The 24,030-nt window shown below is 42.0% G+C and overlaps 1 protein-coding gene across 1 annotated transcript in view; it reads left to right on the forward strand.

The window, feature by feature from the left end:
- The window catches only part of MAP3K21 (mitogen-activated protein kinase kinase kinase 21), a 58,669-nt gene that overhangs the window by 22,557 nt on the left and 12,082 nt on the right, over nucleotides 1-24,030 (forward strand). Inside the window, exons 3-5 of the mRNA XM_005226238.5 lie at nucleotides 3,626-3,774; nucleotides 4,793-4,968; nucleotides 16,739-16,979. Coding sequence (XP_005226295.1) covers nucleotides 3,626-3,774; nucleotides 4,793-4,968; nucleotides 16,739-16,979 — 566 coding nt within the window. The remainder of the gene's footprint in view (nucleotides 1-3,625; nucleotides 3,775-4,792; nucleotides 4,969-16,738; nucleotides 16,980-24,030) is intronic.

The raw sequence follows: 24,030 nt of genomic DNA on the forward strand, positions 1-24,030 counted from the left end.
TTCTTTGAATTTAGGCAGTTTTCGGTTATTCTAAGAATTTTTTGGTCTCTTGCTCTGAAATGATTTTTGTTGATTGAACTGTAAATTAAGTTTACTTACTCTTGAAAGTAAGTATGTGTCTCTGCTAATGCATCATAATACAGATAATTTTTAAGAAACTAAGCAGATAGCTTTTGAAAAATCCTGTTTACAACTTAATTACTAATACTTATAGCATTATATAACTTAGAAGTACTGCATTATATATTCCTTTTATAAAAAAAATGTAAAGCAGTGCTTTGAGAGGGTAGGGCAGATATCCCTAATACTTCATCAGTGATTCAAGATCAACTTCAAGGCCATGTGAGTGCAGACACAGTCAGCAGAGAGTAACAGTCCCGCAGCTCAGCCCCAGGCCTGCCGCCTCCAGGTCCAGGTGCCTGTCGGTGCTGCCCTCTTACTCCTCCTGGTGGAGAAGGAGCCCTGGACTCAGGGGCCTCAGGCCGGAAGCACCTCTGCTTCTGGGCCAGCAGAACATCAGCTGGAGGATCTGTGAGCCCCATTTGAATGGGCACATTCTGTTGTTTCTACATCCCTTTCTGAATGTTTCCAATGTAGTCTAGAGTCCAGTGGGCACTACTGGAGAGATCTATACAGGCAGTGGTCACGGCCAGGATGACCTGCACCAGGGCTCCAGAGTCTCTGCGCAGACCAGGTCTTCTTCATAGACGCCTTTTTGTATTTGTGATACTGTGAATCTCTGTATCTCTTAAGATCAGGAGATAATCAAATGAGACTCGGAAATCAGTTCCAATGCACAGTTAAATGACTTTTATTGCTTCTGAGCTGTTTTGCCTTGGAGAAGGCAATGGCACCCCACTCCAGTACTCTTGCCTGGAAAATCCCATGGACGGAGGAGCCTGGTAGGCCACAGTCCATGGGGTCGAGAGGAATCGGACACGACTGAGCAACTTCACTTTCACTTTTCACTTTTATGCACTGGAGAAGGAAATGGCAACCCACTCCACTGTTCTTGCCTGGAGAATCCCAGGGATGGGGGAGCCTGGTGGGCTGCCGTCTATGGGGTCGCACAGAGTCGGACACGACTGAAGTGACTTAGCAGTAGCAGGCATATTTTACTGCCTCTGTCTGCTGTCTTTAAAACTATGTTCAAATACCATATATAAGCAGCAAACAGAAGAAATGAGAAGTTACTTCTTTAAATTTCAAACTGTTATCTGTTCCTGGTGACTGGCAAGCCTCTGCCAAAAAGTTATGCTTGCCTGCAAGTATCCCATTTCACTAGAGTCATATATAACACTGACCTTCCCCCTACCTCTTTGGAGCAGCTTTTCAGAGCTATCTGAAATGCTATCTCCTGGGCTATAGTCCTCATTATGCCCTCAAATAAAACTTAACTCACACAAACACAAAAACATTCAAACTTTTTTTAACTTAGTTAATGAAGTTTGAAAAGATTAGAAAAGTGAATAGCACTGTACTTCTTATGTTAATAGTGGGGGTTTAGTTGTTAAGTCATGTCCAACTCTTGCAACCCCATGGACTGTAGCCTACCAGGTTCCTCTGTCCATGGGATTCTCCAGGCAAAGATACTGGAGTGAGTTGCCATTTCTTTTTCCAGGGGATCTTTCCAACCCAGGAATCGAACCCAGATCTCCTGCACTGCAGGCAGATTCCTTACCGAGGGAAGGAAAGTACTGAGCTACAAGGGAAACCCCTTATGTTAATAGAGCTTAAAGCAAATACGGTCCTTTCTTATATGCTAATTTTTTTTTGCATGTCAATATTTTTTTGAATTTTTTAATTGAAGGATAATTGCTGTACAGAATTTTGTGGTTTCCTGTCATACATCAACAAGAATCAGCCATAGGTACAAACCCGTGTCCCATCCCCGTGGTTATGTGTTTTAAAGTCAGATGAGTGTCAAGAGTGACTGATGTTTTATGTAACAAAACAAAAGATAATCCAAATGCACTTTATGTTTTGAAGATGACTTTCCTGGTGACTCAGTGGTAAAGAATCTGCCTGCCAATGCAAGAAATGCAGGTTTGAGCCCTGGGACAGGAAGATCCCCTGGAGAAGAAAACAGGACTCCAGTATTCTTGCCTGGGAAATCCCATGGATAGAGGAACCTGGTGGGCTACAGTCCATGAAGTCACAGAAAGTAGGACATGACCTAGCAACTAAGCAACAACAACAGAGAGAAACTAAGGTTCTGATTGGTTTTGTAGAAGAAAATAAATCTGTATAATGTTCAAGGCTTATTTCTATGCTCCTCTGTACTGCCTTGAACTGGACCAACTCAGAGTGTCTAGTATGGATGTGAACTGAAATTTGGTCCTTCAGCTTCATTTACAAATTCATTTCGAGATCCTTCTACTGTGAGTTTGCTGGTTCTTGTATGTAATTTCATTTGCCCTTTAACTGAAACAGCAGTGACTCAGCTGGTAAAGAATCCACCTGCAATGCAAGAGACGATCCCTGGATTGAGGAGATCCCCTGGAGGAGGGATATGCTACCCATTCCAGTATTCTTGCTTGGAGAATACCCATGGACAGAGGAGCCTGGCAGGCTGCAGTCCATGGGGTCGCAAAGAGTTGGACACGACTGAGTGACTAAGCACAGCACAGCACACACCTACCTCACATCTGCTGATGCTTTGAAGAGCTTGGCTGCTGCAGTTGTCCCTTGGTTTTTATTCTCCTTTCACTTTACCTCCCTCAGTTATAAAAAAAAGATGTGTCATATTCTCCCAGCAGGCTCAGGGAGGCCCACAGGATTTCTTTGTTCATTACTAGTAGGCATTAGGTGGAAACATGAGTAACACATCTCCTAAATATAAAGGGAGAGGCAGAGAGAAGCAGTTTCTAAAATCTGTTTTAAAACAGCATGATTGCAATTATGTAAAGTTTAAAAATAAAATAAAATTAGAAGAAAAAAAAAAACAGCATGATTGGACTTCAGTCCTGTGCTGTATAGCATGAGATTCTGTAGGGCTGGAATCTTCAGTGTCCTGAATATCTTCAGGAGGTGTGGAAAAAATGAGACAGAAGGACAAACATCAGAACAACCACATTGCTCTTTATGTGTGGCCTGGTTCTTGTTGTTCAGTCGCTCATTCGTGTTCGACTCTTTGTGATCCCAAGAACTGCAACACACCAGGCCTTCCTGTCCTCACTATCTCCCAGAGTTTACTCAAACCCATGTCCATTGAGTTGGTGATACCATCCAACCATCTCATCCTCTGTTGCCACCTTCTCCTCCTGCCCTCAATCTTTCCCAGCATCAGGGTCTTTTCCAATGAGTCAGCTCAACAGTATGAAAAGGCCTGGTTCTGGACCCTGTTTAATTCAGTCATGTACTGCTTTTAAGCTTTCCTATTCACTAAGTAGTTTCACTTCCTCAGAAGAAGGCATAACTGATTTCTGGAAGGAAAGTAATTGTATATGTTTGGAATGTTAAGTGGAAGAACCCACCTCTCACACTGGGATAAGGGCCCCTATGGGCTTTGTTGGAAGAGAAGATTGATTATTAGGAGCTGGATGAAGGCACTGATGTGTTTCTCCCATTGATTGTGTCATGAGGAAAAAACCCCACTTAACTTTATGAAAACTCTACTTTCCAGCTACGGAGTGGTGCTGTGGGAGCTGCTCACGGGAGAAGTGCCCTACCGTGGCATTGATGGCTTGGCTGTGGCCTACGGGGTGGCAGTCAACAAGCTCACTCTGCCCATCCCCTCCACCTGCCCTGAGCCATTTGCCAAGCTCATGAAAGGTATTTGGGTGTCTCTGTGTGTCTGTGGGATCAACAGGAATCACTCATTAGAACATCTGTATATGAAATAGATAACTAATGAGAACATTCTGTACATAGCAGAGGGATCTCTTCTCAGTGCTCTGTGGCAACCTAAATGGGAAGGAAATCCAAAAATGAGGGGATATGTGTGTACATACAGCAACCGAGCACACACATAGCTGATTCACTTTGCTGTACAGCAGAAACTAACACAATTGTGAAACAGCTATACTCCAATAAATATTCTAAAAAAGAGAACATCCGTATTTTTTTTAACCAAAAGGGTAATTTCTGTAATTCTAATTTTCAAACGATTTTAAATAATTATGCTGTTTTAAGAAAAAGAAATCATGTCTTTGATCTAAGATGTCAGATTAAGTTTTGATGAACTAAGTAACTTAAAAACATTCCAGTTTAATAATAACTCATTTATACAAAATTCAGTTGAATGGTAGTAAATTTTTCATCAAATACACTAGTGGAGTTCAAAGGCAATATTGATTTGGCTTCATATGTGCTGCTTTTAATTCTACCTAATAATCAATAATCTTTTATAGTCTCAACTGGCATGGTTTTGCCATGACCTTATCTATTTTGGTCTTATCTTTTTAAAAACTGTTAAGTAACTCTTTTTGTGGGCATTAAGTTACCTTGCTTAGAACCTCACTTGTGACTATAACATTTTAGAAACCTAGGTTTTCTTGGATTGACTTTAAGAACTCTGAAACTGTAAGTCACGTGATGAGGGCAGCTTAGGCGAGATGGAGTTTATGGTAAGGCAGAGGAAGCACACATACTAATGTCAAGTCATACAGACAACAAGAGCCTTACCTAATAATAATTATTTCACAGGCTACTGACACAGGCATGGTGTAAAATAAAATTTTCAAAATCATTATCGACTGATGTTTAAAATCTTGAACAGACCCTGTCAACACAGGCTGACAATCTGAACTATGTGGATAAATGGACTTACCATGATTCTTATTTATTTTAGAATGCTGGCAACAAGACCCTCACATTCGACCATCTTTTGCTTCAATTCTTGAACAACTGACTGAAATTGAAAAGGCAGTTATGACTGAAATGCCTCAAGAGTCCTTTCATTCCATGCAAGATGACTGGAAACTGGAAATTCAGCAAATGTTTGATGAGTTGAGAACAAAGGAAAAGGTCAGTGGTAAATATTAACTGCATAATGTGTTCACACTCATGAAGATTATGGAGAACACGAGTCAAGAACCACTAGACTAAACCACTAAACCATTATTTAAAAATATTTTCACACATCAATATTTGTTGATACTTTCCTTCTAGTTAAAACAGAACTGTACTCAAAATGTATAACTGGAAAAGAAATAGCCTTTTACTAAAGGTTATTAAAGGAATTTTATTAAAGGAATTTTCAAATATTAAAAAAAAAAACTTTAAAGAGGAGAAAGAATGACATACTAAACCCTTTGTGTGCATTAACCAGCTTCAATAATTGTCAATAGATAGTCACTTTGTTCATTTCTTTTTCTTATCATCTTTTTTTTTTTTTAAACTGCAATATTTTAAGTTAAAACTTAAACTCTTGTCATTTTAGCTTTAAATATTTCAGAATGCATCTCTGATGGGTAGGAATTTAAAAAGTATTTTTCTTGCCATTATTATCTTTAAAAATAACAGTAGTTCCTTGATACCATGTAAGATTCCATATTGAGATGTCACTCAAGATGTCAGAGAGTTTATCTGAAAGATGTCTCCTTACAGTTGATTGGTGCAAATCAGAATTTCAACTTGGGCTGCATGTTTTCTGTTAGATTCTTTAAAACTTCTTTTATGCTAGTTCCCCCGTCTTTCCCCTCCTTTTGTCTTTAAAGCATTACTTTGTTGAAGAAACTGGAAAATTGCATAAAAACTTTTGAACTTTTTAATATGATGAGTGAAGCTCTAGGTGTGTGCATTTTTAAGAAAAGAAAAGTAATAAACCTGAGTGTTAAGCATGCTGAAGCTGTGCATGTATTAACTACATACAGAGTGTAAAGCAGGTGAAGCAGAAACACACCTAATAGGAAGGCAGACAAGTTGGGAAGTGAGTTCCTAGTGATGACTGACTGTCAGCAGTCCCCCCAAACCCCCAAGTTTGGGGCGTGTTGCTGTGTTTCAGTGGCAGTACTTACTTTTTAAAGGCTATTTTTGTAACACTTTAGCATTTGGATGACTCAGTTTATCTTGGTTGTCTGAGGCGTCTAATTGTTCAACAGATTACATTCTTCTCTTGTGCATAGGAACCTGAATGTGAGGTCCATGAATCAAGGTAAATTGGACATGGTCAAGCAGGAGATGGCAAGAGTGGCCATTGACATTTTAGGAATCAGTGAGCTAAAATGCACAGGACAGGGTGAATTTGATTCACATAACCATTATCTCTACTACTGTGGGCATATATATATATGTGTGTGTTAGTCACTCAGTCATGTCTGACTCTTTGTGACCCCATGGACTATATAGCCCACCAAGCTCCTCTGTCCATGGAATTCTCCAGGCAAGAATATTGGAGTGGGTTGCCATTTCCTTCTCCAAGGGATCTTTGCAACCCAGGGATAGAACCCAGGTCTCCCACATGGCAGGTGGATTCTTTACTGTCTGAGCCACCAAGGAAGCTGCCTTTAAAAGAAATGGAGTAGCCCTCGTAGTCAACAGAAGAGTCCAAAATGCAGTACTTGGGTGCGATCTCAAAAATGACAGAATGATCTTGGTTCATTTCCAAGGCAAACCATTCAATATTACAGTAATCCAAGTCTACGCCCCAACCTCTAATGCTGAAGAAGCTGAAGTTGAACAGTTCTATGAAGACCTACAAGACCTTTTAGAGCTAACATCAAAAAAAGATGTCCTTTTCATTACAGGGTCTGTAATGCAAAAGTAGGAAACAAAGAGATGCCTGGAGTAACAGGCAAGTTTGGCCTTGGAGTGCAGAATGAAGCAGGGCAGAGGCTAACAGTTTTGCCAAGAGAACACACTGGTCATAGTAAATATCTGCTTCCAACAATACAAGAGATGACTCTACACATGGACATCACCAGATGGTCAATACCAAGATCAGATTGATTATATTCTTTGCAGCCAGAAATGGAGAAGCTCTATACAGTCAGCAAAAACAAGACATGGAGCTGACTGTGGCTCAGATCATGAGCTCATTATTGCAAAATTCAGACTTAAATTGAAAAAAATAGGGAAAACCTGTAGACCATTCAATTATGACCTAAATCAAAACCCTTATGATTATACAGTGGAGGTGATGAATAGATTCAAGGGAATAGATCTGGTAAACAGAGGGCCTGAAGAACTGTAGACGGAGGTTCATAACATTATAGAGACAGTGACCAAAACCATCCACAATAAAAAGAAATCCAAGAAGACAATAGTTGTTGTCTGAGGAGGCCTTACAAATAGCTGAGAGAAAAAGAGAAGTGAAAGCAAAGGAGAAACAGAAAGATATGCCCAACTGAAGGCAGAGTTCCAGACAATAGCAAGGAGAGATAAGAAAGCCTTCTGAAGTGAACAATGCAAAGAAATAGAGGAAAACGGTAGAATGGGAAAGACTAGAGATCTCTTCAAGAAAACTGGAGATACCAAGGGAACATTTCATGCAAAGATGGGGACAGTAAAGGACAGAAATGGCAGGGACCTAACAGAAGCAGAAGATATTAAGAAGAGATGGCAAGAATACCCAGAAGGACTGTACAAAAAAGGCCTATGGACAGTGACTGCAGGCATGAAATTAAAAGTCGCTTGTTCCTTGGAAGAAAAGCTATGACAAACCTAGACAGCATATTAAAAAGCAGAGATATCGCTTTGCTGACAAAGGTCCAAACCATAGTCAAAGCTATGGTTTTTCCGGTAGTCGTGTACGGATGTGAGAATTGAACCACAAAGAAGGCTGAGTGCTGAGGAACTGATGCTTTCAAATTGTGGTGCTGGAGAAGACTCTTCAGAGTCCCTTGGATAGCAAGGAGATTAAACCAGTCCATCCTAAAGGAAATCAATCCTGAGTATTCACTGGAAGGACTAATGCTGAAGCTGAAGCTCCAATGCTTTGGCCACCTGATGTGAAGAATGACCCAGTTATTCTTTTCCAATGACTCATTGGAAAAGACCCTGAAGCTGGGAAAGATTGAGGGCAGGAGAAGAGGGTAACAAGATGAGATGGTTGGATGGCATTATCGACTCAATGGATATGAGTTTAAGCAAACTCTAGGAGATAATGAAGGACAGGGAAGCCTGGCATGCTGCAGTCCATGGTGTCACCAAGAGTGGGACACGACTTAGCAACTCAACAACAGCAGCAATGTGCAATAAATGTCTGGGCAATACCACATTGCAAGTTATTGATAGACTTCATAAAGTGATGTAATTGTCCAGGAAGGCATTTTTATATGCCATATATTTGTGATTCTGAAATTGTAGAATTCTTTCCTTTTTTATTTATTTTGAATTGGAGGATAATTGCTGTTCAAAGCTATGTTGGTTTCTGCCATACATCAGCATGAATCAGCAATGGGCATTCACATATTCCCTCTCTCCTGAACCTCCCTGCCACCTCCCACCCCATCCCACCCCCTAGGTTGTCCCAGAGCACCAGGCTGAGCTCCCTACACTACCTCAGCTTCCAATTAGCTGTCTAAAATAGTAGAATTCTTTTTAAATAGACCATAATGCTCTGCTAAATAAAGAGTCCATTTACATGTTCCAGTGCTTGACATAAAAATATGGGATTATAGTGTAAGTGGGTCATTCTCCCATGTTAAATTACCTTGACTTATGTAGTATGACTCAGCATTACATCACTAGACTTTCACATTGACCATAATACTGAAGGCACATAGCCAACCTAATTGCAGAGGAAAGAGCAAAAAAAATGGTGTTTGTAGTTTGAATATATATATATGTATATATGTGTGTATTTTATATATATATGTATTTTATATATATATATATATATATATATATATATATATATATACGCATAACAGTTCTTGAGTTAGTGTATAAAAATACTGTGCATGGGACCAAGATACCTTATACCTAAATCCAGTTTGTGAGTAGCTTACTTCTGCTATTACCAGGCTGAATTGTGAATTAATACAAGGTATGTCATGGGTATTCCCCCAACAGTAAAATTTTCTCTTAAAAAAAAATACAATTTAAAAGCATATCTTTGGGGAAATTGTTGTCAGTTTCCATGTTACAATTTCCTCCAGCAAATGTGTTGAATGTCTGCTGTGTGCTGGGACAAGTGTGAGAGCCCTGTGATGTGGCATCCTATATCCTTTGGCGGTCCTGGACCGCCAGGCTAAGGGTTTGGATCCCACTGACAAGTTTTCAAAAGGGGCTTGATGTGCTATCCCGGTAACCCTTGCCAGTCAGCCACTGAAGTCAGAACCTCCTTCTCACTCCCCGTCTGCCATCCCTCCTCCTGCTTCCTTTGTGTGGTAATGAGATATTGTTCCCATAGGTACCCAGTCTCAAAGGTCTTGAAGATGCAGCCTCCCCTGTGACAAAGACCATCGGTGGTAATTCAGTCCCCTGACCCCTGTGGTCCTCACCTGCATCCCTGCAGCAGCATCCTGTCTGGGTGCCCTGCATCCAGCCTTGCTCCCCTAACTGAGCCCCTCAGCATACCAGTGACACTCGAAAACGCAAATCAGAAGCCCCTCGCCTCAGTGGCCGACTCCTTTTCCTTATAGCGTCCTCTGTTCCACATTCAGCCTCCTCTGTCCCCAGCCAGCCTGAACTCTTCCATTTCCTCTAGGGCCGCTCTCCTGCCTTTTGGCCTTTGTGTATATTGTCTGTCCCTGGCCTGGCTTACCCTGTCCTCAGAGTTGCTGCTGCTTCATCCTCAGGCCCGCAGAGCCCCCTTCCCTTCATCTTTTGCACCACACAGAGCGTCACAGCGTCCGGCACTTTCTTTATCACAGCCACACTGGGTCATACTTTATTATTATCTGCTTCTTTGTGTCGTCCTTGGTCTGCCTTTCCTACTTGTTAAGTTCATGAGCTGTTCTGTTTTATCCTTGGTCACGCTCATCTGTAACACTGAGCAAAGAGCTTGGCACGTGGTAGACATTCAATAGACATATTAAATACCCAAGTAAAATTTCTTTACAGGTTCCTAATATATACCTTAATAGGTGAGAGATATTAGTACTTATTATTATTGTCATTTAAAAAAAATATTGGTGCTGAATCTTCGTCGCTGTGTGCGGGCTTTCTCTAGTTGCGGCGTGGGCGTCTCACTGCGGTGGCTTTTCCTGTTGTGGAGCGTGGGCTCTAGGACGCACAGGCTTCGGAGTTGCAGTGCACGGGGCTTAGTTGACCTGAGGCATGTGGCATCTTCCTGGACCAGGGATCTACCCTGTGTCCCCTGCATTGACAGGCAAATCCTTAACCACTGAACCACCAGGGAAGTTCCAGTTGTCATGTTTTTTCAGTGAAAAGATAATTTAGAAGTGTGTAAATGCCATGAATTCTATTTTGAATCTTATGCAGCAGACACCTCAGCTGTTTAGCTTCTGGTTATATATAAGAAACTTCCAAACGTATGTGCAAGGAAATTAAGGTTATTCACTTCTAAGTATTGTCTGTAATAATGAAAAACTGGAAACAACCCCAATATCCATTAATAGGGAAATAAGTGCCTAAACTACTGTATATTCTTACAGTAGAAATCTGTACAGTACTTAGGTGAATGAACTCCAGCTGTATGTTTCAACATGGATAGTAGTGAGTGAGTGCTCAGTCATGTTTGGGCTGTGATTCCATGGACTGTAGCCCACCAGGCTCCTCTATCCATAGGTTTTCCAGGCAAAAATACTGGAGTGGGTTGCCATTCTCTTCTCCAGGGGATCTTTCTGACCCAGGGATTGAACTTGGGTCTCTAGTGTCTCCTTTGGCAAGTGGATCCTAGTGCCATCTAAATTTCAGACAATATAACATTGGGCAGAGAAAGCAGTTGCAGAAGGATAATCACAGTGTATAAATTTATAAGACCACATAAAACAGTATTATTCAAATGTACAGAAAGGCAAAGTATAGACAGAGGAAGGATACAAAGGATACAGCTTAAGTACAGCAGGTCTGAAGGTGAGGGGATAGGATTCACTGTGACGCAGGGAGGACTTTAACAGATCTGAAACAGACACGGTCAACATTTAGCATCTGTTAAATATTGATAGTAAGTGCATGAGTATTTGCTGTTCTCTCTAGTTGTAGTATATTTAAACTATTTCATAATTTTAACTAATTAAAAATAAAGGTTAGAGGGAAATCTTTGAGCTGCTAAAATCCTTTTTTTTTTCTTTTTTGTAAGCCATTTTTTCAAATAGTAGACTTCTAGGTGATTTACTGACTTCCTTAGATTTTTCAGTGTTTTGTGTTTAAAAATTCAAAACTGATAATGCAACCTTAGACCCTGACCCCCTTAATAAGTACCTAGAGCTCATTTAATAAGAAACAGTCATCCTGTTTGAGTCTGTTCAGATCATATCATCAGTGTCACGTTCAACCAAGGGCACCATGTCTTAAAGGGACTTTCCCAGTAGCTCAGTGGTAAAGAATCTGTCTGCAATGCGGGAGACGCAGGAGATGTGGGTTTGATCCCTGGGTTGGGACGATCCCCTGGAGGAGGGCATGGCAACCCACTCCAGTATTCTTGCCTGGAGAATCCCATGGACAGAGGAGCCTGGTGGATGACAGTCCTTGGGGTCACAAAGAGTCAGACATGACTGAAGCGACTGAGCACAGCACAGCAGCACCACGTCTTAAAGAGCTCCCCAAGGTGGACGGCCAGAGACACAGGAGGGGCCTGCACACCTGAGCATGGGGAGAAGAGAAGTGGATGCAGAAGGGGGGCTGGGCAGTACGGGGCTGTCCTCGGTGCTGGAGGGACTTTCTAGTAAGTGAGGGAGGAGATATATTCCAGTTGTTCAGGGTTCAGAAGTAGGAGGACTCTCAGGTGAGTGCTCCAGGCATGAAGATCACGTCTCAACAACTTCCCAGCGCTTGGAGCCAAGCAGGAGGGCAGTTGAGCCCGCTCCAGCTGTTCTGGCCCTGCCCCCGAGGAATTCAGGCAGGCTGCAGGGGTGTGCACATGAAAGTCTACCAAACCATGACTGGCCCTGCCCCCGTGCTGTATTAAGTTTTTAGCAGAATGCCAGAATCTCTAGCAGCCGAGCAAAGTGGTACAGACCGAGGACTTGAGCCAGACTGTCTGGTTGGGGTTGGCGCGCTGCCACTGGCTGATGGAGACTGTCCTGCCATCCTCCCACACCCCCACAAAGTGTCACAGCCATGCTGTCTCCCTACTCAGGGTGGTGTGGGCTTCCACGAGTGAGGTGTCCAGACGGCTCAGGCCTGCGTGCTGCTTCCCAAGTGCTGACAAGTGTGCATGTTCACCTTGCAACAAAGAAAGCAGTGGCTTTGACTGAAGCCGGGGCAGGTTCCTGCCAGCACCCCCACCCCCAGCCCAGCCCAGGTGTTTGGGAAATGGGGCTCCGAGCTGGAAAATGACTGAGTGCATTACTTTTTCAGCCTTTCTGAAATCTTTGAAGGATTACTATCCTAAAATGAGATGCTTAATAGCAAAAGTAAAAAACATTTGGGGAATGGAAGAAGACTTGGAGGAAAAATAAAACTTGGCATCACAGAATTTAAAATTTGGAAGCAATGTCATTAATAACTAACTATTATTATTTTAAACTTGGTAATTATATATGAAACTGTACGAGAGAGGCATAACCAGTGAGTTAATTCTTATCGTAAGTTAAAGTCACTCAGTCGTGTCTGACTCTTTGTGACCCTATGGACTATACAGTCCATGGAATTCTCCAGGCCAGAATACTGGAGTGGGTAGCCCTTCCCTTCTCCATGGGATCTTCCCAACCCAGGGATTGAACCCAGGTCTCCTGCATTACAGGCGGATTCTTTACCAGCTGAACCACAAGGGAAGCTCAGTTCTTATCATATGTGGTGAGAAAATCAAAAAAGAATGCTTTAAGGCTGGATGTCTGCTTTCTCTATGTTGAGGTCTTAGAAGTAGTTTCTTTGCTATTCTTTGGGTTCATTTTTGCAATGTCCTACAGTAGTATCTTTACTTTTATATATATATATGTATGATTTCTGATATATTTATGATATATATATATATATGATTTCCATCCAGTGCTTTTTGAAATACAGCATTTACAGTATGTTGTGGGTCTTTGATTTACAATTAAAGAATATATAGTCTTTTTTTTTTTTTTTTGCTGGAAGGTTTCAAGTTGCATCTTTTTTGATGGAGTCAAAAGCACAGTAGATGTGCTCTATCTCCCTTTCCTGTTCACTGACTGCTTGAGGTAGGAGGTGTCAGACTTGGAATTAATGGTCAGTGACTTGGCCGTGCTCTGTGTTATTCAGTAAACTGTGGCCTCCGTAGATATGAGTTCCTCCCCAAATTCCTGGCCTCTTATCTCTGCATGTCCGTCTCTGTACACTGGGTGTGTGCACCTGTCTTTGAACCACTATACGAAGGCTTGTCACTGTTAATGATTAGCACCCAGTGCCAGGAATCTGGGTTTTCCATTACTAGAATGGCCTGTGCCAAGCTATTAAACACATAGCACTGCCTAGTAATCTCAGCGACCAAAAGAATGTTTTTGTGTGCTTCAAAATTTCAAAGAATCCAAAGGGCTTCTAATACCCCAGACTATGTTTTTTTCTTATACTTTTGAATGCTTTAAAACTCATTCAGAAGGAAGAGTACTTGGCTACTTTCTCTTTGATCTTATTTTTTTCTTTTACGAAGTCTTACGAACCAAGTGACTTTTTTTTTAATTTATAAAGTCACTGCACGGGGGTTTACACTTTAGTTTGAGACCTGGAATTAAAAATGTTTCTTATTCAATTACTGTAGCATTAACACAAAAAGCCTGAGTGAATTTACAGCCTTTATCTCTTCCATATGCCATTTCACATATCATTTCCACAATAGCTAATTTCCACAATAGCTAATTGGGTTGTTATCTACACCCCTGAAAAGTAATATCTTAACAGAAGGGCAGACAGTAATGAGTTAGAAGTTGACTGGAATGATCCTCTGTCCCCAAATACACTACAGTAAAACCTCCAGTTTGAACAAACTGTAAAGCCACTAGTTAAATAATGGATTCCAGAATTGTTTTAAACAGCTAGTGTTTTTTTCTTCTTTTCTTTTTTCTTTTCAAGTAATAAATAGTTATTTATATTTGGCACAATATAATGAAGAAATACTGGTCTCTCCTCATAAATCAGCTGATACATATTAGCAGAACTGATTTGAATAGTGATTGGTCTTAAGGAAATCATTTCTCTCATCATTTTGTGTATGAAATTTGTTTAGAAAAAAACAAATCGAAGGAATGTTTCAAAGGTGAATTTTGGTCTACTTTGGTAGAATTACCGTAAGGTCAGAATTGATCCACATAAAGAACCTTTATTTTTAGGACTCTCCTTTTTTTCTTGATATTACCTTATTCGTTTGTGGGAAGATGCTCCTCCATATTTATTTTCCCTTATGACTCCAGTCACATGGCTCAACTCTCCTTCTTTCCATGAACCTGTCTTGCAGTGTTTCTTCACATCAGTACTTTTGAGGTGGCCTCTGGAAAGTACGGCCTGCTCATATGAAGTGTGACATGTTCACACCAAGCTTGTAGCTCTCTAAATTCACAGCCCAAGGCTCCGCCTGAAGGGTGGAGTTTTTGGCATTAGAATCTGGGCTTCCCTGGTGGCTCAGATGGTAAAGAATCCATCTGCAGTGCAGGAGACTCAGGTTCGATCCTTGGGTCAGGTAGATCCCCTGGAGAAGGGAATGGCTACCAACTCCAGTATTCTTGCCTGGAGGAGAATTCCATGGGCAGAGGAGCCTGGTGGGCTACAGTCCATGGGATCTCAAAGAGTCAGACACAACCGACTAACACGCACATTCCAAGATTAAACTTGTCTGGTGCAGTGTAAATAAAAGTTTGCAAATGCCTGGCTTTCTACATGACTGCTTGATTATGGCAGGGTAGTCTACAAGAGAAAGCAATTCATCACCAAAAGAGGTATTTATGTCTCTGATAACGAACGGAACACTTTACAGAAATGGAATGAGGATGTGGATTAAAAACTGTAGAGTTCTCAGTTTTACTATTGAGTAATTTTTCTATAATAGGAATAAAGGTATTCTTCATAGATTTTCTATTTCTTATCAGTTCAATAATTCTAAAACCAAAACTGAGAGGAAGTTGTATTTTAATCAGTAAGTGTCATGACAGAGGGACTTTTGTTAGCTCATTCATGACATCTGTGTGTGAAGCGACAGTTTCCATCCATCCATGGGATCCTAAAAACCTCTCTGTGGACTGACTGTATTTTCCAGTGGCTTATCCTTTCAGAGCTGTTGCGTTTTCATTTCAGGCCTTCACCTGACTCCTGCCATATTAGCTTTGTTTTTCCCCTTAGTCTCTCCACCACAATGTGTTAATTCCCTAAGCAAATTCTTAAATACCCTAAGGAAGTCCCTAAGGAAAGAAATCTGACCTGCTGCAGTCTTCGGTAACTAGAAGAATTTTCCTTTAATTAATCAAGCTTTCCCTTTTGGCTTTAATGGGCCTTCTTTTTTTCCCCTAATTTTTATTGAAGTAATGTTGTGTTAGTTTCTCCTGTACAGTAAAGTGATCAGCTATACGTATGCTTATATCCCCTCTTTTTTAGATTTCCTTCCCATTAAGGTCACTGAGTAGAGTTCTGGGTCTTTTTCAAATGGGCCCTTCACATCAGTACCTGGTTGCTGTGTGTTGATGTACATTTTGGGTGTCAGGTGATTGTAAAGGCCAGAGACAAAGAGAGAGAGTCTTTTCACTCAGGTATAAAGAAGTGTGATGCCTCTTCTTGGGTCATAAAACTAGAAGGGCCATGGACAGATGGGATCGGTGGCCCCCAGCTTGACACCCTTCACACCTGAGCTTGCGGCCAGGTGCCCTGCATGCATCCCATGGACGGGGTGCAGCCTGCCTGTGCCAGAGGACCAGCCCATAGTGCCTCAGCCCAGGGGGATGCTTCCCTGCCTTCTGAGTTGGGCTTTGAAAAAGGTGGATAAAATTTTCAGAAAGAACCTTCCAGGAAGAAGGGCAAATCTGAGAAACCACCTGGTGACGTACAGAACTCGACACCTAATGGTGCTGTGCTGCCACTTCAGTCATGTCCAACTTTTTGCAACTGTTAGTGTAGCCCTCCAGGCTCCTCTGTCCATGGGATTCTCCAGGCAAGAATCCTGGAGTGGGTCCCCAACCAGGGATTGACCCTGCATCTCTTAAATCTCCCGCAATGACAGTTGGGTTCTTTACCATCTAGTGTACCTGTTGAGACTCAAAACCCAATACTTAATCATGCTAATAGCCCCTAATACAAATAAGCTGCTGCTGCTGCTGCTGCTAAGTCGCTTCAGTTGTGTCCGACTGTGCAAACCCATAGATGGCAGCCCACCAGCCTCCCCCGTCCCTGGGATTCTTCCCCAGGCAAAAACACTGGAGTGGGTTGCTGTTTCCTTCTCCAATGCATGAAAGTGAAAAGTGAAAGTGAAGTCGCTCAGACGTTCCGGACTCTTAGTGACCCCATGGTCCGCAGTCCACCAGGCTCCTCCATCCATGGGATTTTCCAGGCAAGAGTACAGGAGTGTGATGCCATTGCCTTCTCCATACAAATAAGAGCCATGGATTAAGCCATTCTGCCCCCCTACCCCCACCCCCAGAACAAAGCAGAAACACCCCAGAATTGCCAGATGGAGCCTGTGTGAGCCCCTGGTGAGCTGAGGTCCAGCCTGGCCTGTCTTGGCCGTGGGGAGGCTCCGGGAGGCCTGCAGTGACCTTGGTCCTGTCCCCTGTCCCGGCGGCAGGAGCTGCGCTCCCGGGAGGAGGAGCTGACGCGGGCCGCCCTGCAGCAAAAGTCGCAGGAGGAGCTGCTCCGGAGGCGGGAGCAGCAGCTGGCCGCGCGGGAGATCGACGTGCTGGAGCGAGAGCTCAACATCCTCATCTTCCAGCTGAATCAGGAGAAGCCCAACGTCAAGAAGAGGAAGGGCAAGTTTAAGAGGAGCCGCCTGAAGCTCAGAGACGGCCATCGCATCAGTTTACCTTCAGGTACGGTCCCTCCCCGATGTCCCCTCAGACTTGAGTGGTCGTCCCTCCTGTCTGCTTCTTTGTTTCATCAGTTGAGGGAGTGAGATTTTATGACTGAGCATCTTCACCTCTTGCTTCAGTTCGTGGTCATAACGTAACGACCTAGTGAGCTTTCACGTGTGGAGCAGCCTGGAAGGGAGCATATTGCAGGAGACCAGAAGCAGTGTATCTGACTGCGGGCATCCTCTCCTGTTAATGACGTTTTTGTTTACTCCTTTGGAAATGAAAGTGGAATTTCTCTTTAGCTGATTGCATTGAACCAGCACTGCACAACATGGTGAAAATCCAGAACAAACACATCTTACTCAAAATACTTAATCAAGAAAACAAAAGCAATGAAATGATTTCTTTGACCCCCACTGGTGGCAAATTTCTGTCTGTAATCCTAATAGCAAGAAAAGTGGAGTACACTGAAAGATACAAACTCAAAGTAAATTAGCAGCAAAGAGCTGATTATTTATCTATGTATTTAGCATGATACAACAGTTTAGGATTTTGGGGGTTTTTTTTTGGGGGGGGATAAGTCAAATGGAACATTTAGCTTAAACTTCGTACTTAATTTTTTAACTAAATCAAAGTTTGAAACCAAGAAACAGAGGTATATTTTAAGATTGTAATTTAAGTGAACTTTTCATTAGTCATCACAATTGTTAGGCTACAGTTACCTTTTAAAATCTGAACATCAATTTCTTGGTTCCACAAGGAGCTGGCTGTTATCTGGGGCACTGAGGCTGCTGTTCGCACCCTTAGCAAAGTATATTCAGTGCCTCGATGACCGCCCACCTTCATCTAAGGGTTCAAAATCGTTGAGGTATAAAAGTGAAAATTAAAGTTGGTCAGTCGTGTCCAACTCTTTGCAACCCCATGGACTGTATGCCATGGAATTCTCCAGGCCAGAATACTGGAGTGGGTAGCCATTCCCTTCTCCAGGGGATCTTCCCAACTCAGGGATCAAATCCAAGTCTCCCACACTGTAGGCAGATTCTTTACCAGCTGAGCCATGAGGGCTCAGTAATTCTAGGAAACCTTTTAAAAAATATTTTAAATCATTGTGATATAAATGGATTACTAAGAACTGACTCATTGGAAAAGACCCTGATGCTGGGAAAGATTGAAGGTGGGAGGCAAAGGGGACAACAGAGGATGAGATGGGTTGGATGGCATCACCGACTCGATGGACATGAGTTTGAGAAAGCTCCGGGAGTTGGTGATGGACAGGCGAGCCTGGCGTGCTGCAGTTCATGGGGTCACAGAGTCGGACACGACTGAGCGTCCGAACTGAGATGGATTACTACATGTTGGGAGAAACTAAACACAGTAAAAAACAGCAAACATATGTCAGTTCATAAAGTTAAGTTCTTTGGTGTTATGTGTTGTACTTTGTTTAAGGTAATATCAATTGTCCCTCTGCGTTTTGCAGCAGTTTTCTCAGCGGGAAGGATGATGACAGAGCAAGAGCCGGCTGCACCTGGAGGGTTGTTGTTTGTTGCTTCGTCAAGTCCAACTCTTTAGCCACCCTGTGGACTGTAGCCCTCCAGGCTCCTCTGTCCGTGGGATTTCCCAGGCAAGGATACTGGAGTGAGCTGCCATTTCCTTCTCCTGGTCAGGGGATCTTCCTGACCCAGGGGTCTAACCTGAGTCTCATATGTCTTCTGCTTGACAGGTGGATTCTTTACTATCGAGCCACCTAGGCAGCCCAGCCTATAGAGAACACGCAGTCAATGTGTATATATCTGTATGTATCTGTCTCTCTATGTGTGTTACATCTTAGAGTGCTCTTTACAGATTCCAGTGTTTTCCTGAGATGTTTGGTAATAGTGTGGAAATTTGATTTAAATAACAGTAACAGGAAGTTTGTTTTATATAAAATATGTATACATTGTCTTGTAAAGATACTTACTACAAAATCCTTACAGCTTGCCACGTACTGTGACTTCTTTGGTTACAGAAGAAGTCCTTAATTGATCAGAAAATTGCTGCTGTGGGGTAGTCAGAAGTACACAGTATATACATCATTGATTAAGTGGTTTGATGAGGGGAGAACTGGCTATGTGGTCCTCATTCATTTTACCTTTGACCTCTCTGGGAACAAAAAAAAGGTGCTTTTCCAGGTTCTCTTCTAATGTTTGCTTTTAGCCAAAGTGTAACTTGAAAGACAACTCACTGGACTGTCTGATATGTCAGACATCCTTTAAAATAGTCTATTTTCTTTAAGGTAAGGCTTCTTTCTGCTTTTGATATAGACAATAGACAAATTCAGAGAGGCATTCAGTGTGAGTTTTCTTCTCTAGTCCTGAGCTATATCAGTGTTCTTCTATCTGTGTTGTGACCATATTACCATAATTAATATTCGTAGATTCCCTGGGGAAACTTTGGAGAGGGGAGCTAATTAGAAACTGATGGAAAAGAAGCTTGGGAGAAACAATGAAATCATTCCAGTGATTCTTTAATCTTCATGAGAGAGTGATTAAACAAAGTATCACAGGATTCCTGGGGCTCTTCTTCTCAAATTTTACCTGGCTGGTACCTTGCATTTATTCAGCACAAAGTGAATATATTTGAATATTTTTGCTGGATTTGTATTATTCCTGGATAGTACTAGTTCCCTTTTCTGCTTCTGAGAATAGAGGGGTCATTTTAGCCACATATTTTTTTTTTACCTTGTGCCACTTAATAAAAAATTCTAGTTAAAACATAACGTCAAAATCTATTGCTATAATCCTAATCCATTTTAAAGGCATGAAATGCAGTGTCTGTAATTTAGGGTGGTAGTTACCTCCTCTGCCCACAAGATGGTGCTACATCGCTGTGACACTGGTACCTCTATGGAAACTCAGAATCCCCAGACTCTACAAGCCACCTCACCAACACACACACACACACACACACACACACAGTTTACTTACACAGCATCCCAAAGTAGGACACACGTCCAAAGATCCCCAGAAAAGAATTAGAACTATAAAAACAATTATTTTTCTCCTTCAGTAGTTTCGCTCAGTGGAGAAAGCAATTATTTGTACCTTACATTCAAGAGAGTTAGTGGATTCCAATATTGTGATCTGTTAGAAAATTCTTCGAGTTACCAGATTTTAGTACTATTTCATGGTACACTATTAAGGAAGAAACAGCTGGTAGATGACAGATTGGAAGGTGGTGTTACTTATTTTTCCAGCTACAAACTACTTAAATCCCTTTTGTAGGAATTTTTCCATGTCTATCTAGCTTAAAGAATTTCTTAGAAATGTATCTGAGACTCCTACAAACTGGTTCTTAATATGTATGCTTGCATTTAGATCTTTAATCCATTTTGAGTTTATTTTTGTGTATGGTGTTAGGAAGAGTTCTAACTTCATTCTTTTATGACAGCTATATGTAAAAACTGGACAGCTATGTCCATTTTTCCCAGCAGCACTTATTGAAGAGACTGTCTTTTCTCCAGTGTATATTCTTGCCTCCTTTGTCAAAGATAAGGTACCCACAGGTGCGTGGGTTTATCTCTGGGCATTCTGTCTTGTTCCATTGGTCTATATTTCTGGTTTTGTTCCAGTAAAACTCACTAATAGTAAATAACAGTTGAAAATAAGAAAATTTTAAAAGACTTCATTCCTGTTTTTTTTTTTTTTTTTTTTTTTTAATAAGAGATGGTCTAGATGAGATAAGTGATCCAGAGAGCTCTGGTCTCAAGGCATGGGGAGCAAAAATCAGGTTCTCCTAGTAGGAGTTATTCCCTTAGGGTAAGAATTCTAAGAGATATTTTTTCCTTCAAGCTTTCTGTACTGTTTGGGAATTAAACTGGTTGGGGGTCAGTTAACCTGCAACTAGCATTGTGTACTCAACTGGTGCAATTGAAGGTTCATAATATTCATAGATACCCCCTTTTTCTTTTCTTTTCAATTGTTTTGAAAAATTGGTCAGCCATTGTAACAAGGGCATTGTGTGTGAGCAACTTTCACACACATACACACACACACAGATCAACCTAGATTATCTTTTTGACTAGAGTAGCCAAATCCTCACCTAAGCCTTCTAAAAAAGTGGAGTTAAGCAAAGAATCATTTTGGTGGTTAGGGAATGATTCAGATGACGAGCCAGAATATTGCTTAAAAGTTCTTTCAAAATATTGTTATTAAATTTGAATAATTATCTAATCATTGTAATTTTTTCCTTCATAATCAGTGATGGCAGCTTTTCATTTTATGGCTATTTATAGCTAGGATGATTTATTGCAGGAAAACTCAAATGTAATTATTCCTGTTGACAATCCTGCATAGCTACCTAGTCAGGAAAATGAGTGCTTACACACTGAGGTGGTATAATCTAAGAGTTGGTAAACTAAATTGTGTGCAGTCTTGGAACTTATATAGAGATAAAGAATGGTTGTTGCAGATACATTTATACTCTGACCACTTTATATCACTGCTGTATTATGTTTGTTTTGAACCCAAGTTCTGTTTTTAGAACATATAAAATAGATCAGAGAGGTTTTGAAACTTTCAGGAGTTGGTATGTCTCTAAAGCCATGGTATTCTAACTTCAACCACTTGCAAGAGCCAGAGGCCTGCCACACTCACCTGCCTGGCGTGCGTGAATGTGAGCAAGCGTGTGTACGTGCCTAGGGAGAGAAGGCAGAAGCCCCAAAAGGACTTTTCAACGAATACTGCAACTTTTAGTGTAAAATGAGGATTCCCACTGAGCCGTGTCAGTGTCCTTCATGAAACATAAATATTGCCAGTGAAAATATACAGGTTTAAGCAAAAGCCTGTGGACCGCATGATAATCTGCCATGAGCAGATGCCTTGAGAACAGGTCTAGCAAGCAGTCCAGAAAAACACTGGACATCAGCCAGGACCCCTTCACAGTTCAGCCTGAGTGCTCCTCAATCTGTAACTGGGACAGAATCAACCTTTCTCGGTTTCATAGGAGCAGGATGTTTATCATAAAGAATGTTTTGTTTATGTTTAAAGCACAGAGTGCCCTTTTTTTCCCCCCGAGTACAAGTGTTTGGTTTTTTTCAGAAGACCAGAAGCACTCTGAATCTTAGGTATTATTAAGATCCAGTCTTGTGCCTTCTGTGGTGGCTGCCTGACCTGTGCCTGTCGGCTCTTCTCCCATCACGCGTTCTTCATGGTTTGCCATTCAGATGCTGTGGCCTGGTTCTGTTATTCTAGTTCTGAGGCCTGTGAGAGCATGCATGCCTTCTACTCTGGGCTGCAGGCTCCTCTCGCTGTAAAAACTTCCATGTGCTTGTTTGTGCTCAGCTGTGTCTGACTCTTTGTGACCCCGTGAACTGTAGCCCACCAGGCTCCTCTGTCCATGGGATTTTCCAGGCAAGAATACTGGAATGGGTTCCCATTTCCTACTCCAGGGGATCTTCCTGACCCAGGGGTCAAACCCACATTTACTGCAGCTCCTGCATTGCAGCTGGATTCTTTACCACTGAGCCACCAGGCTAGCTGAACCTTTATAAAGCTCTTCGGTCTAAATTGTTTTATCTCTTTGGGTGAGAATATTTCTTTCTTTTCCTACTTATTTCCCTTCCCTGTAGTTCAGTTAGACATCTGTTCTGATGAACTGTTTTCTTGCATCAATTCTTTCCCTTTCTTAAGCTGCTTTGCCTGGTCAGATCATTCTTTCTTAGATGGTAGGGGGACAGAGCTCCCATCTGGCACTTCACTTCCATCTGCGTTGTCTTCAAAACATGATCTCTGCCCTCATGAATACTGTAATCTCAAACAGAGAAAACATTCATTCAGCAAAGATTCGCTCAGCATCCTTCCTATGCGTGGCCCTGTGCCCATTTGGGGGAGATGTTGCAGTGATGGCAACTGACAACCCTCCCAGTAGAGAACTGACACTGTATTGGAGGGGGTGAGTCTTAAGCTAATAATTAAACAAATGTTCTTTTGTTTTGGCTGTAATTATTAACTACTGTGAAGGAAAAGTCATGTGACAGTGATTAGTAGAGTGATGTCTCCTGGTCTAAGGCACTCACAAATAGCTTCCCCAAGATAAAAAAGTTAAATTGAGACTCAAAGTAGGAATTTGCCAAATATGTGGTCTGGCATGCATGCTCAGTCATGTCGGACTTTTTGCAACCCCATGGACTATAGCACATCCGACTCCTCTCTCTGTGGGATTTCCCAGGCAAGAATACTGGAGTGGGTTGCCATTTTCTACTCCAGGGGATCTTCCTAACCCAACCAGGGATTAAACCTACATCCCCTGCATTGGTAGGCAGATTCTTTACCACTGAGCCACCTCGGAAGCCCCACCAATGAAGGGAAGCCAAAGAACAGGCAGGAAGCACATGGGAAGAAGTTTGGTTTCTTTCAGGAATTGAAAAAAGACATTATGACTTGACTCTACCTCCAAATTCAGCCTTGCACCTCTTTCCTGTAGCCCACAAACTAAGAACGATTTATACACTTTAAATACTAGAAAAGCAGACTTTCTGACCCATAAATCTTGCAGGAAAGGTAAACTGCAACATCCATAGCAGCGTTGCACTGGAACACACGCCTTTAGTTTTTGTTGGAATGCTTTCCCGCTCCGTCAGCAGACCATGTGGCTCATAGAAGCTGCAATATTTGCCGTGTGGCACTTCTTAGGAAAAGCCTGCTGTCCCCTTGTCTAGATCATGGCGAGTGATGAGAGAACAGGGGTGGCACAGACAACCCAGATCAGATTTGCAGGGAATTAGAGGGGATGTTATGATTTCGATCTATAATTTTAAGAATGATGAGAACCCTTCAAAGGACTTGAAGCAGAGAATGACAAGCATGCACCTGGAGATTTCCCTGGTGGTCCAGTGGTTAGGAATCTGCCTTCCAGTGCAGGGGATGCGGCTTCAATCCCTGGTTGGGGAGCTAAGATCCCACATGCCTCAGAGCATCTAAGCCTTTGTGCCACAACTACTGCGTCCATGCTGCAGCAGAGACCCGCACAGCCATAGATAAATAAATACTCAAGCAAGCCTCTGGCTGTTGTGAGGTAGATCGGAGGGGTCAAG

This window comes from Bos taurus, chromosome 28 (assembly GCF_002263795.3).
Source record: "Bos taurus isolate L1 Dominette 01449 registration number 42190680 breed Hereford chromosome 28, ARS-UCD2.0, whole genome shotgun sequence".
NCBI lineage: Eukaryota > Metazoa > Chordata > Mammalia > Artiodactyla > Bovidae > Bos > Bos taurus.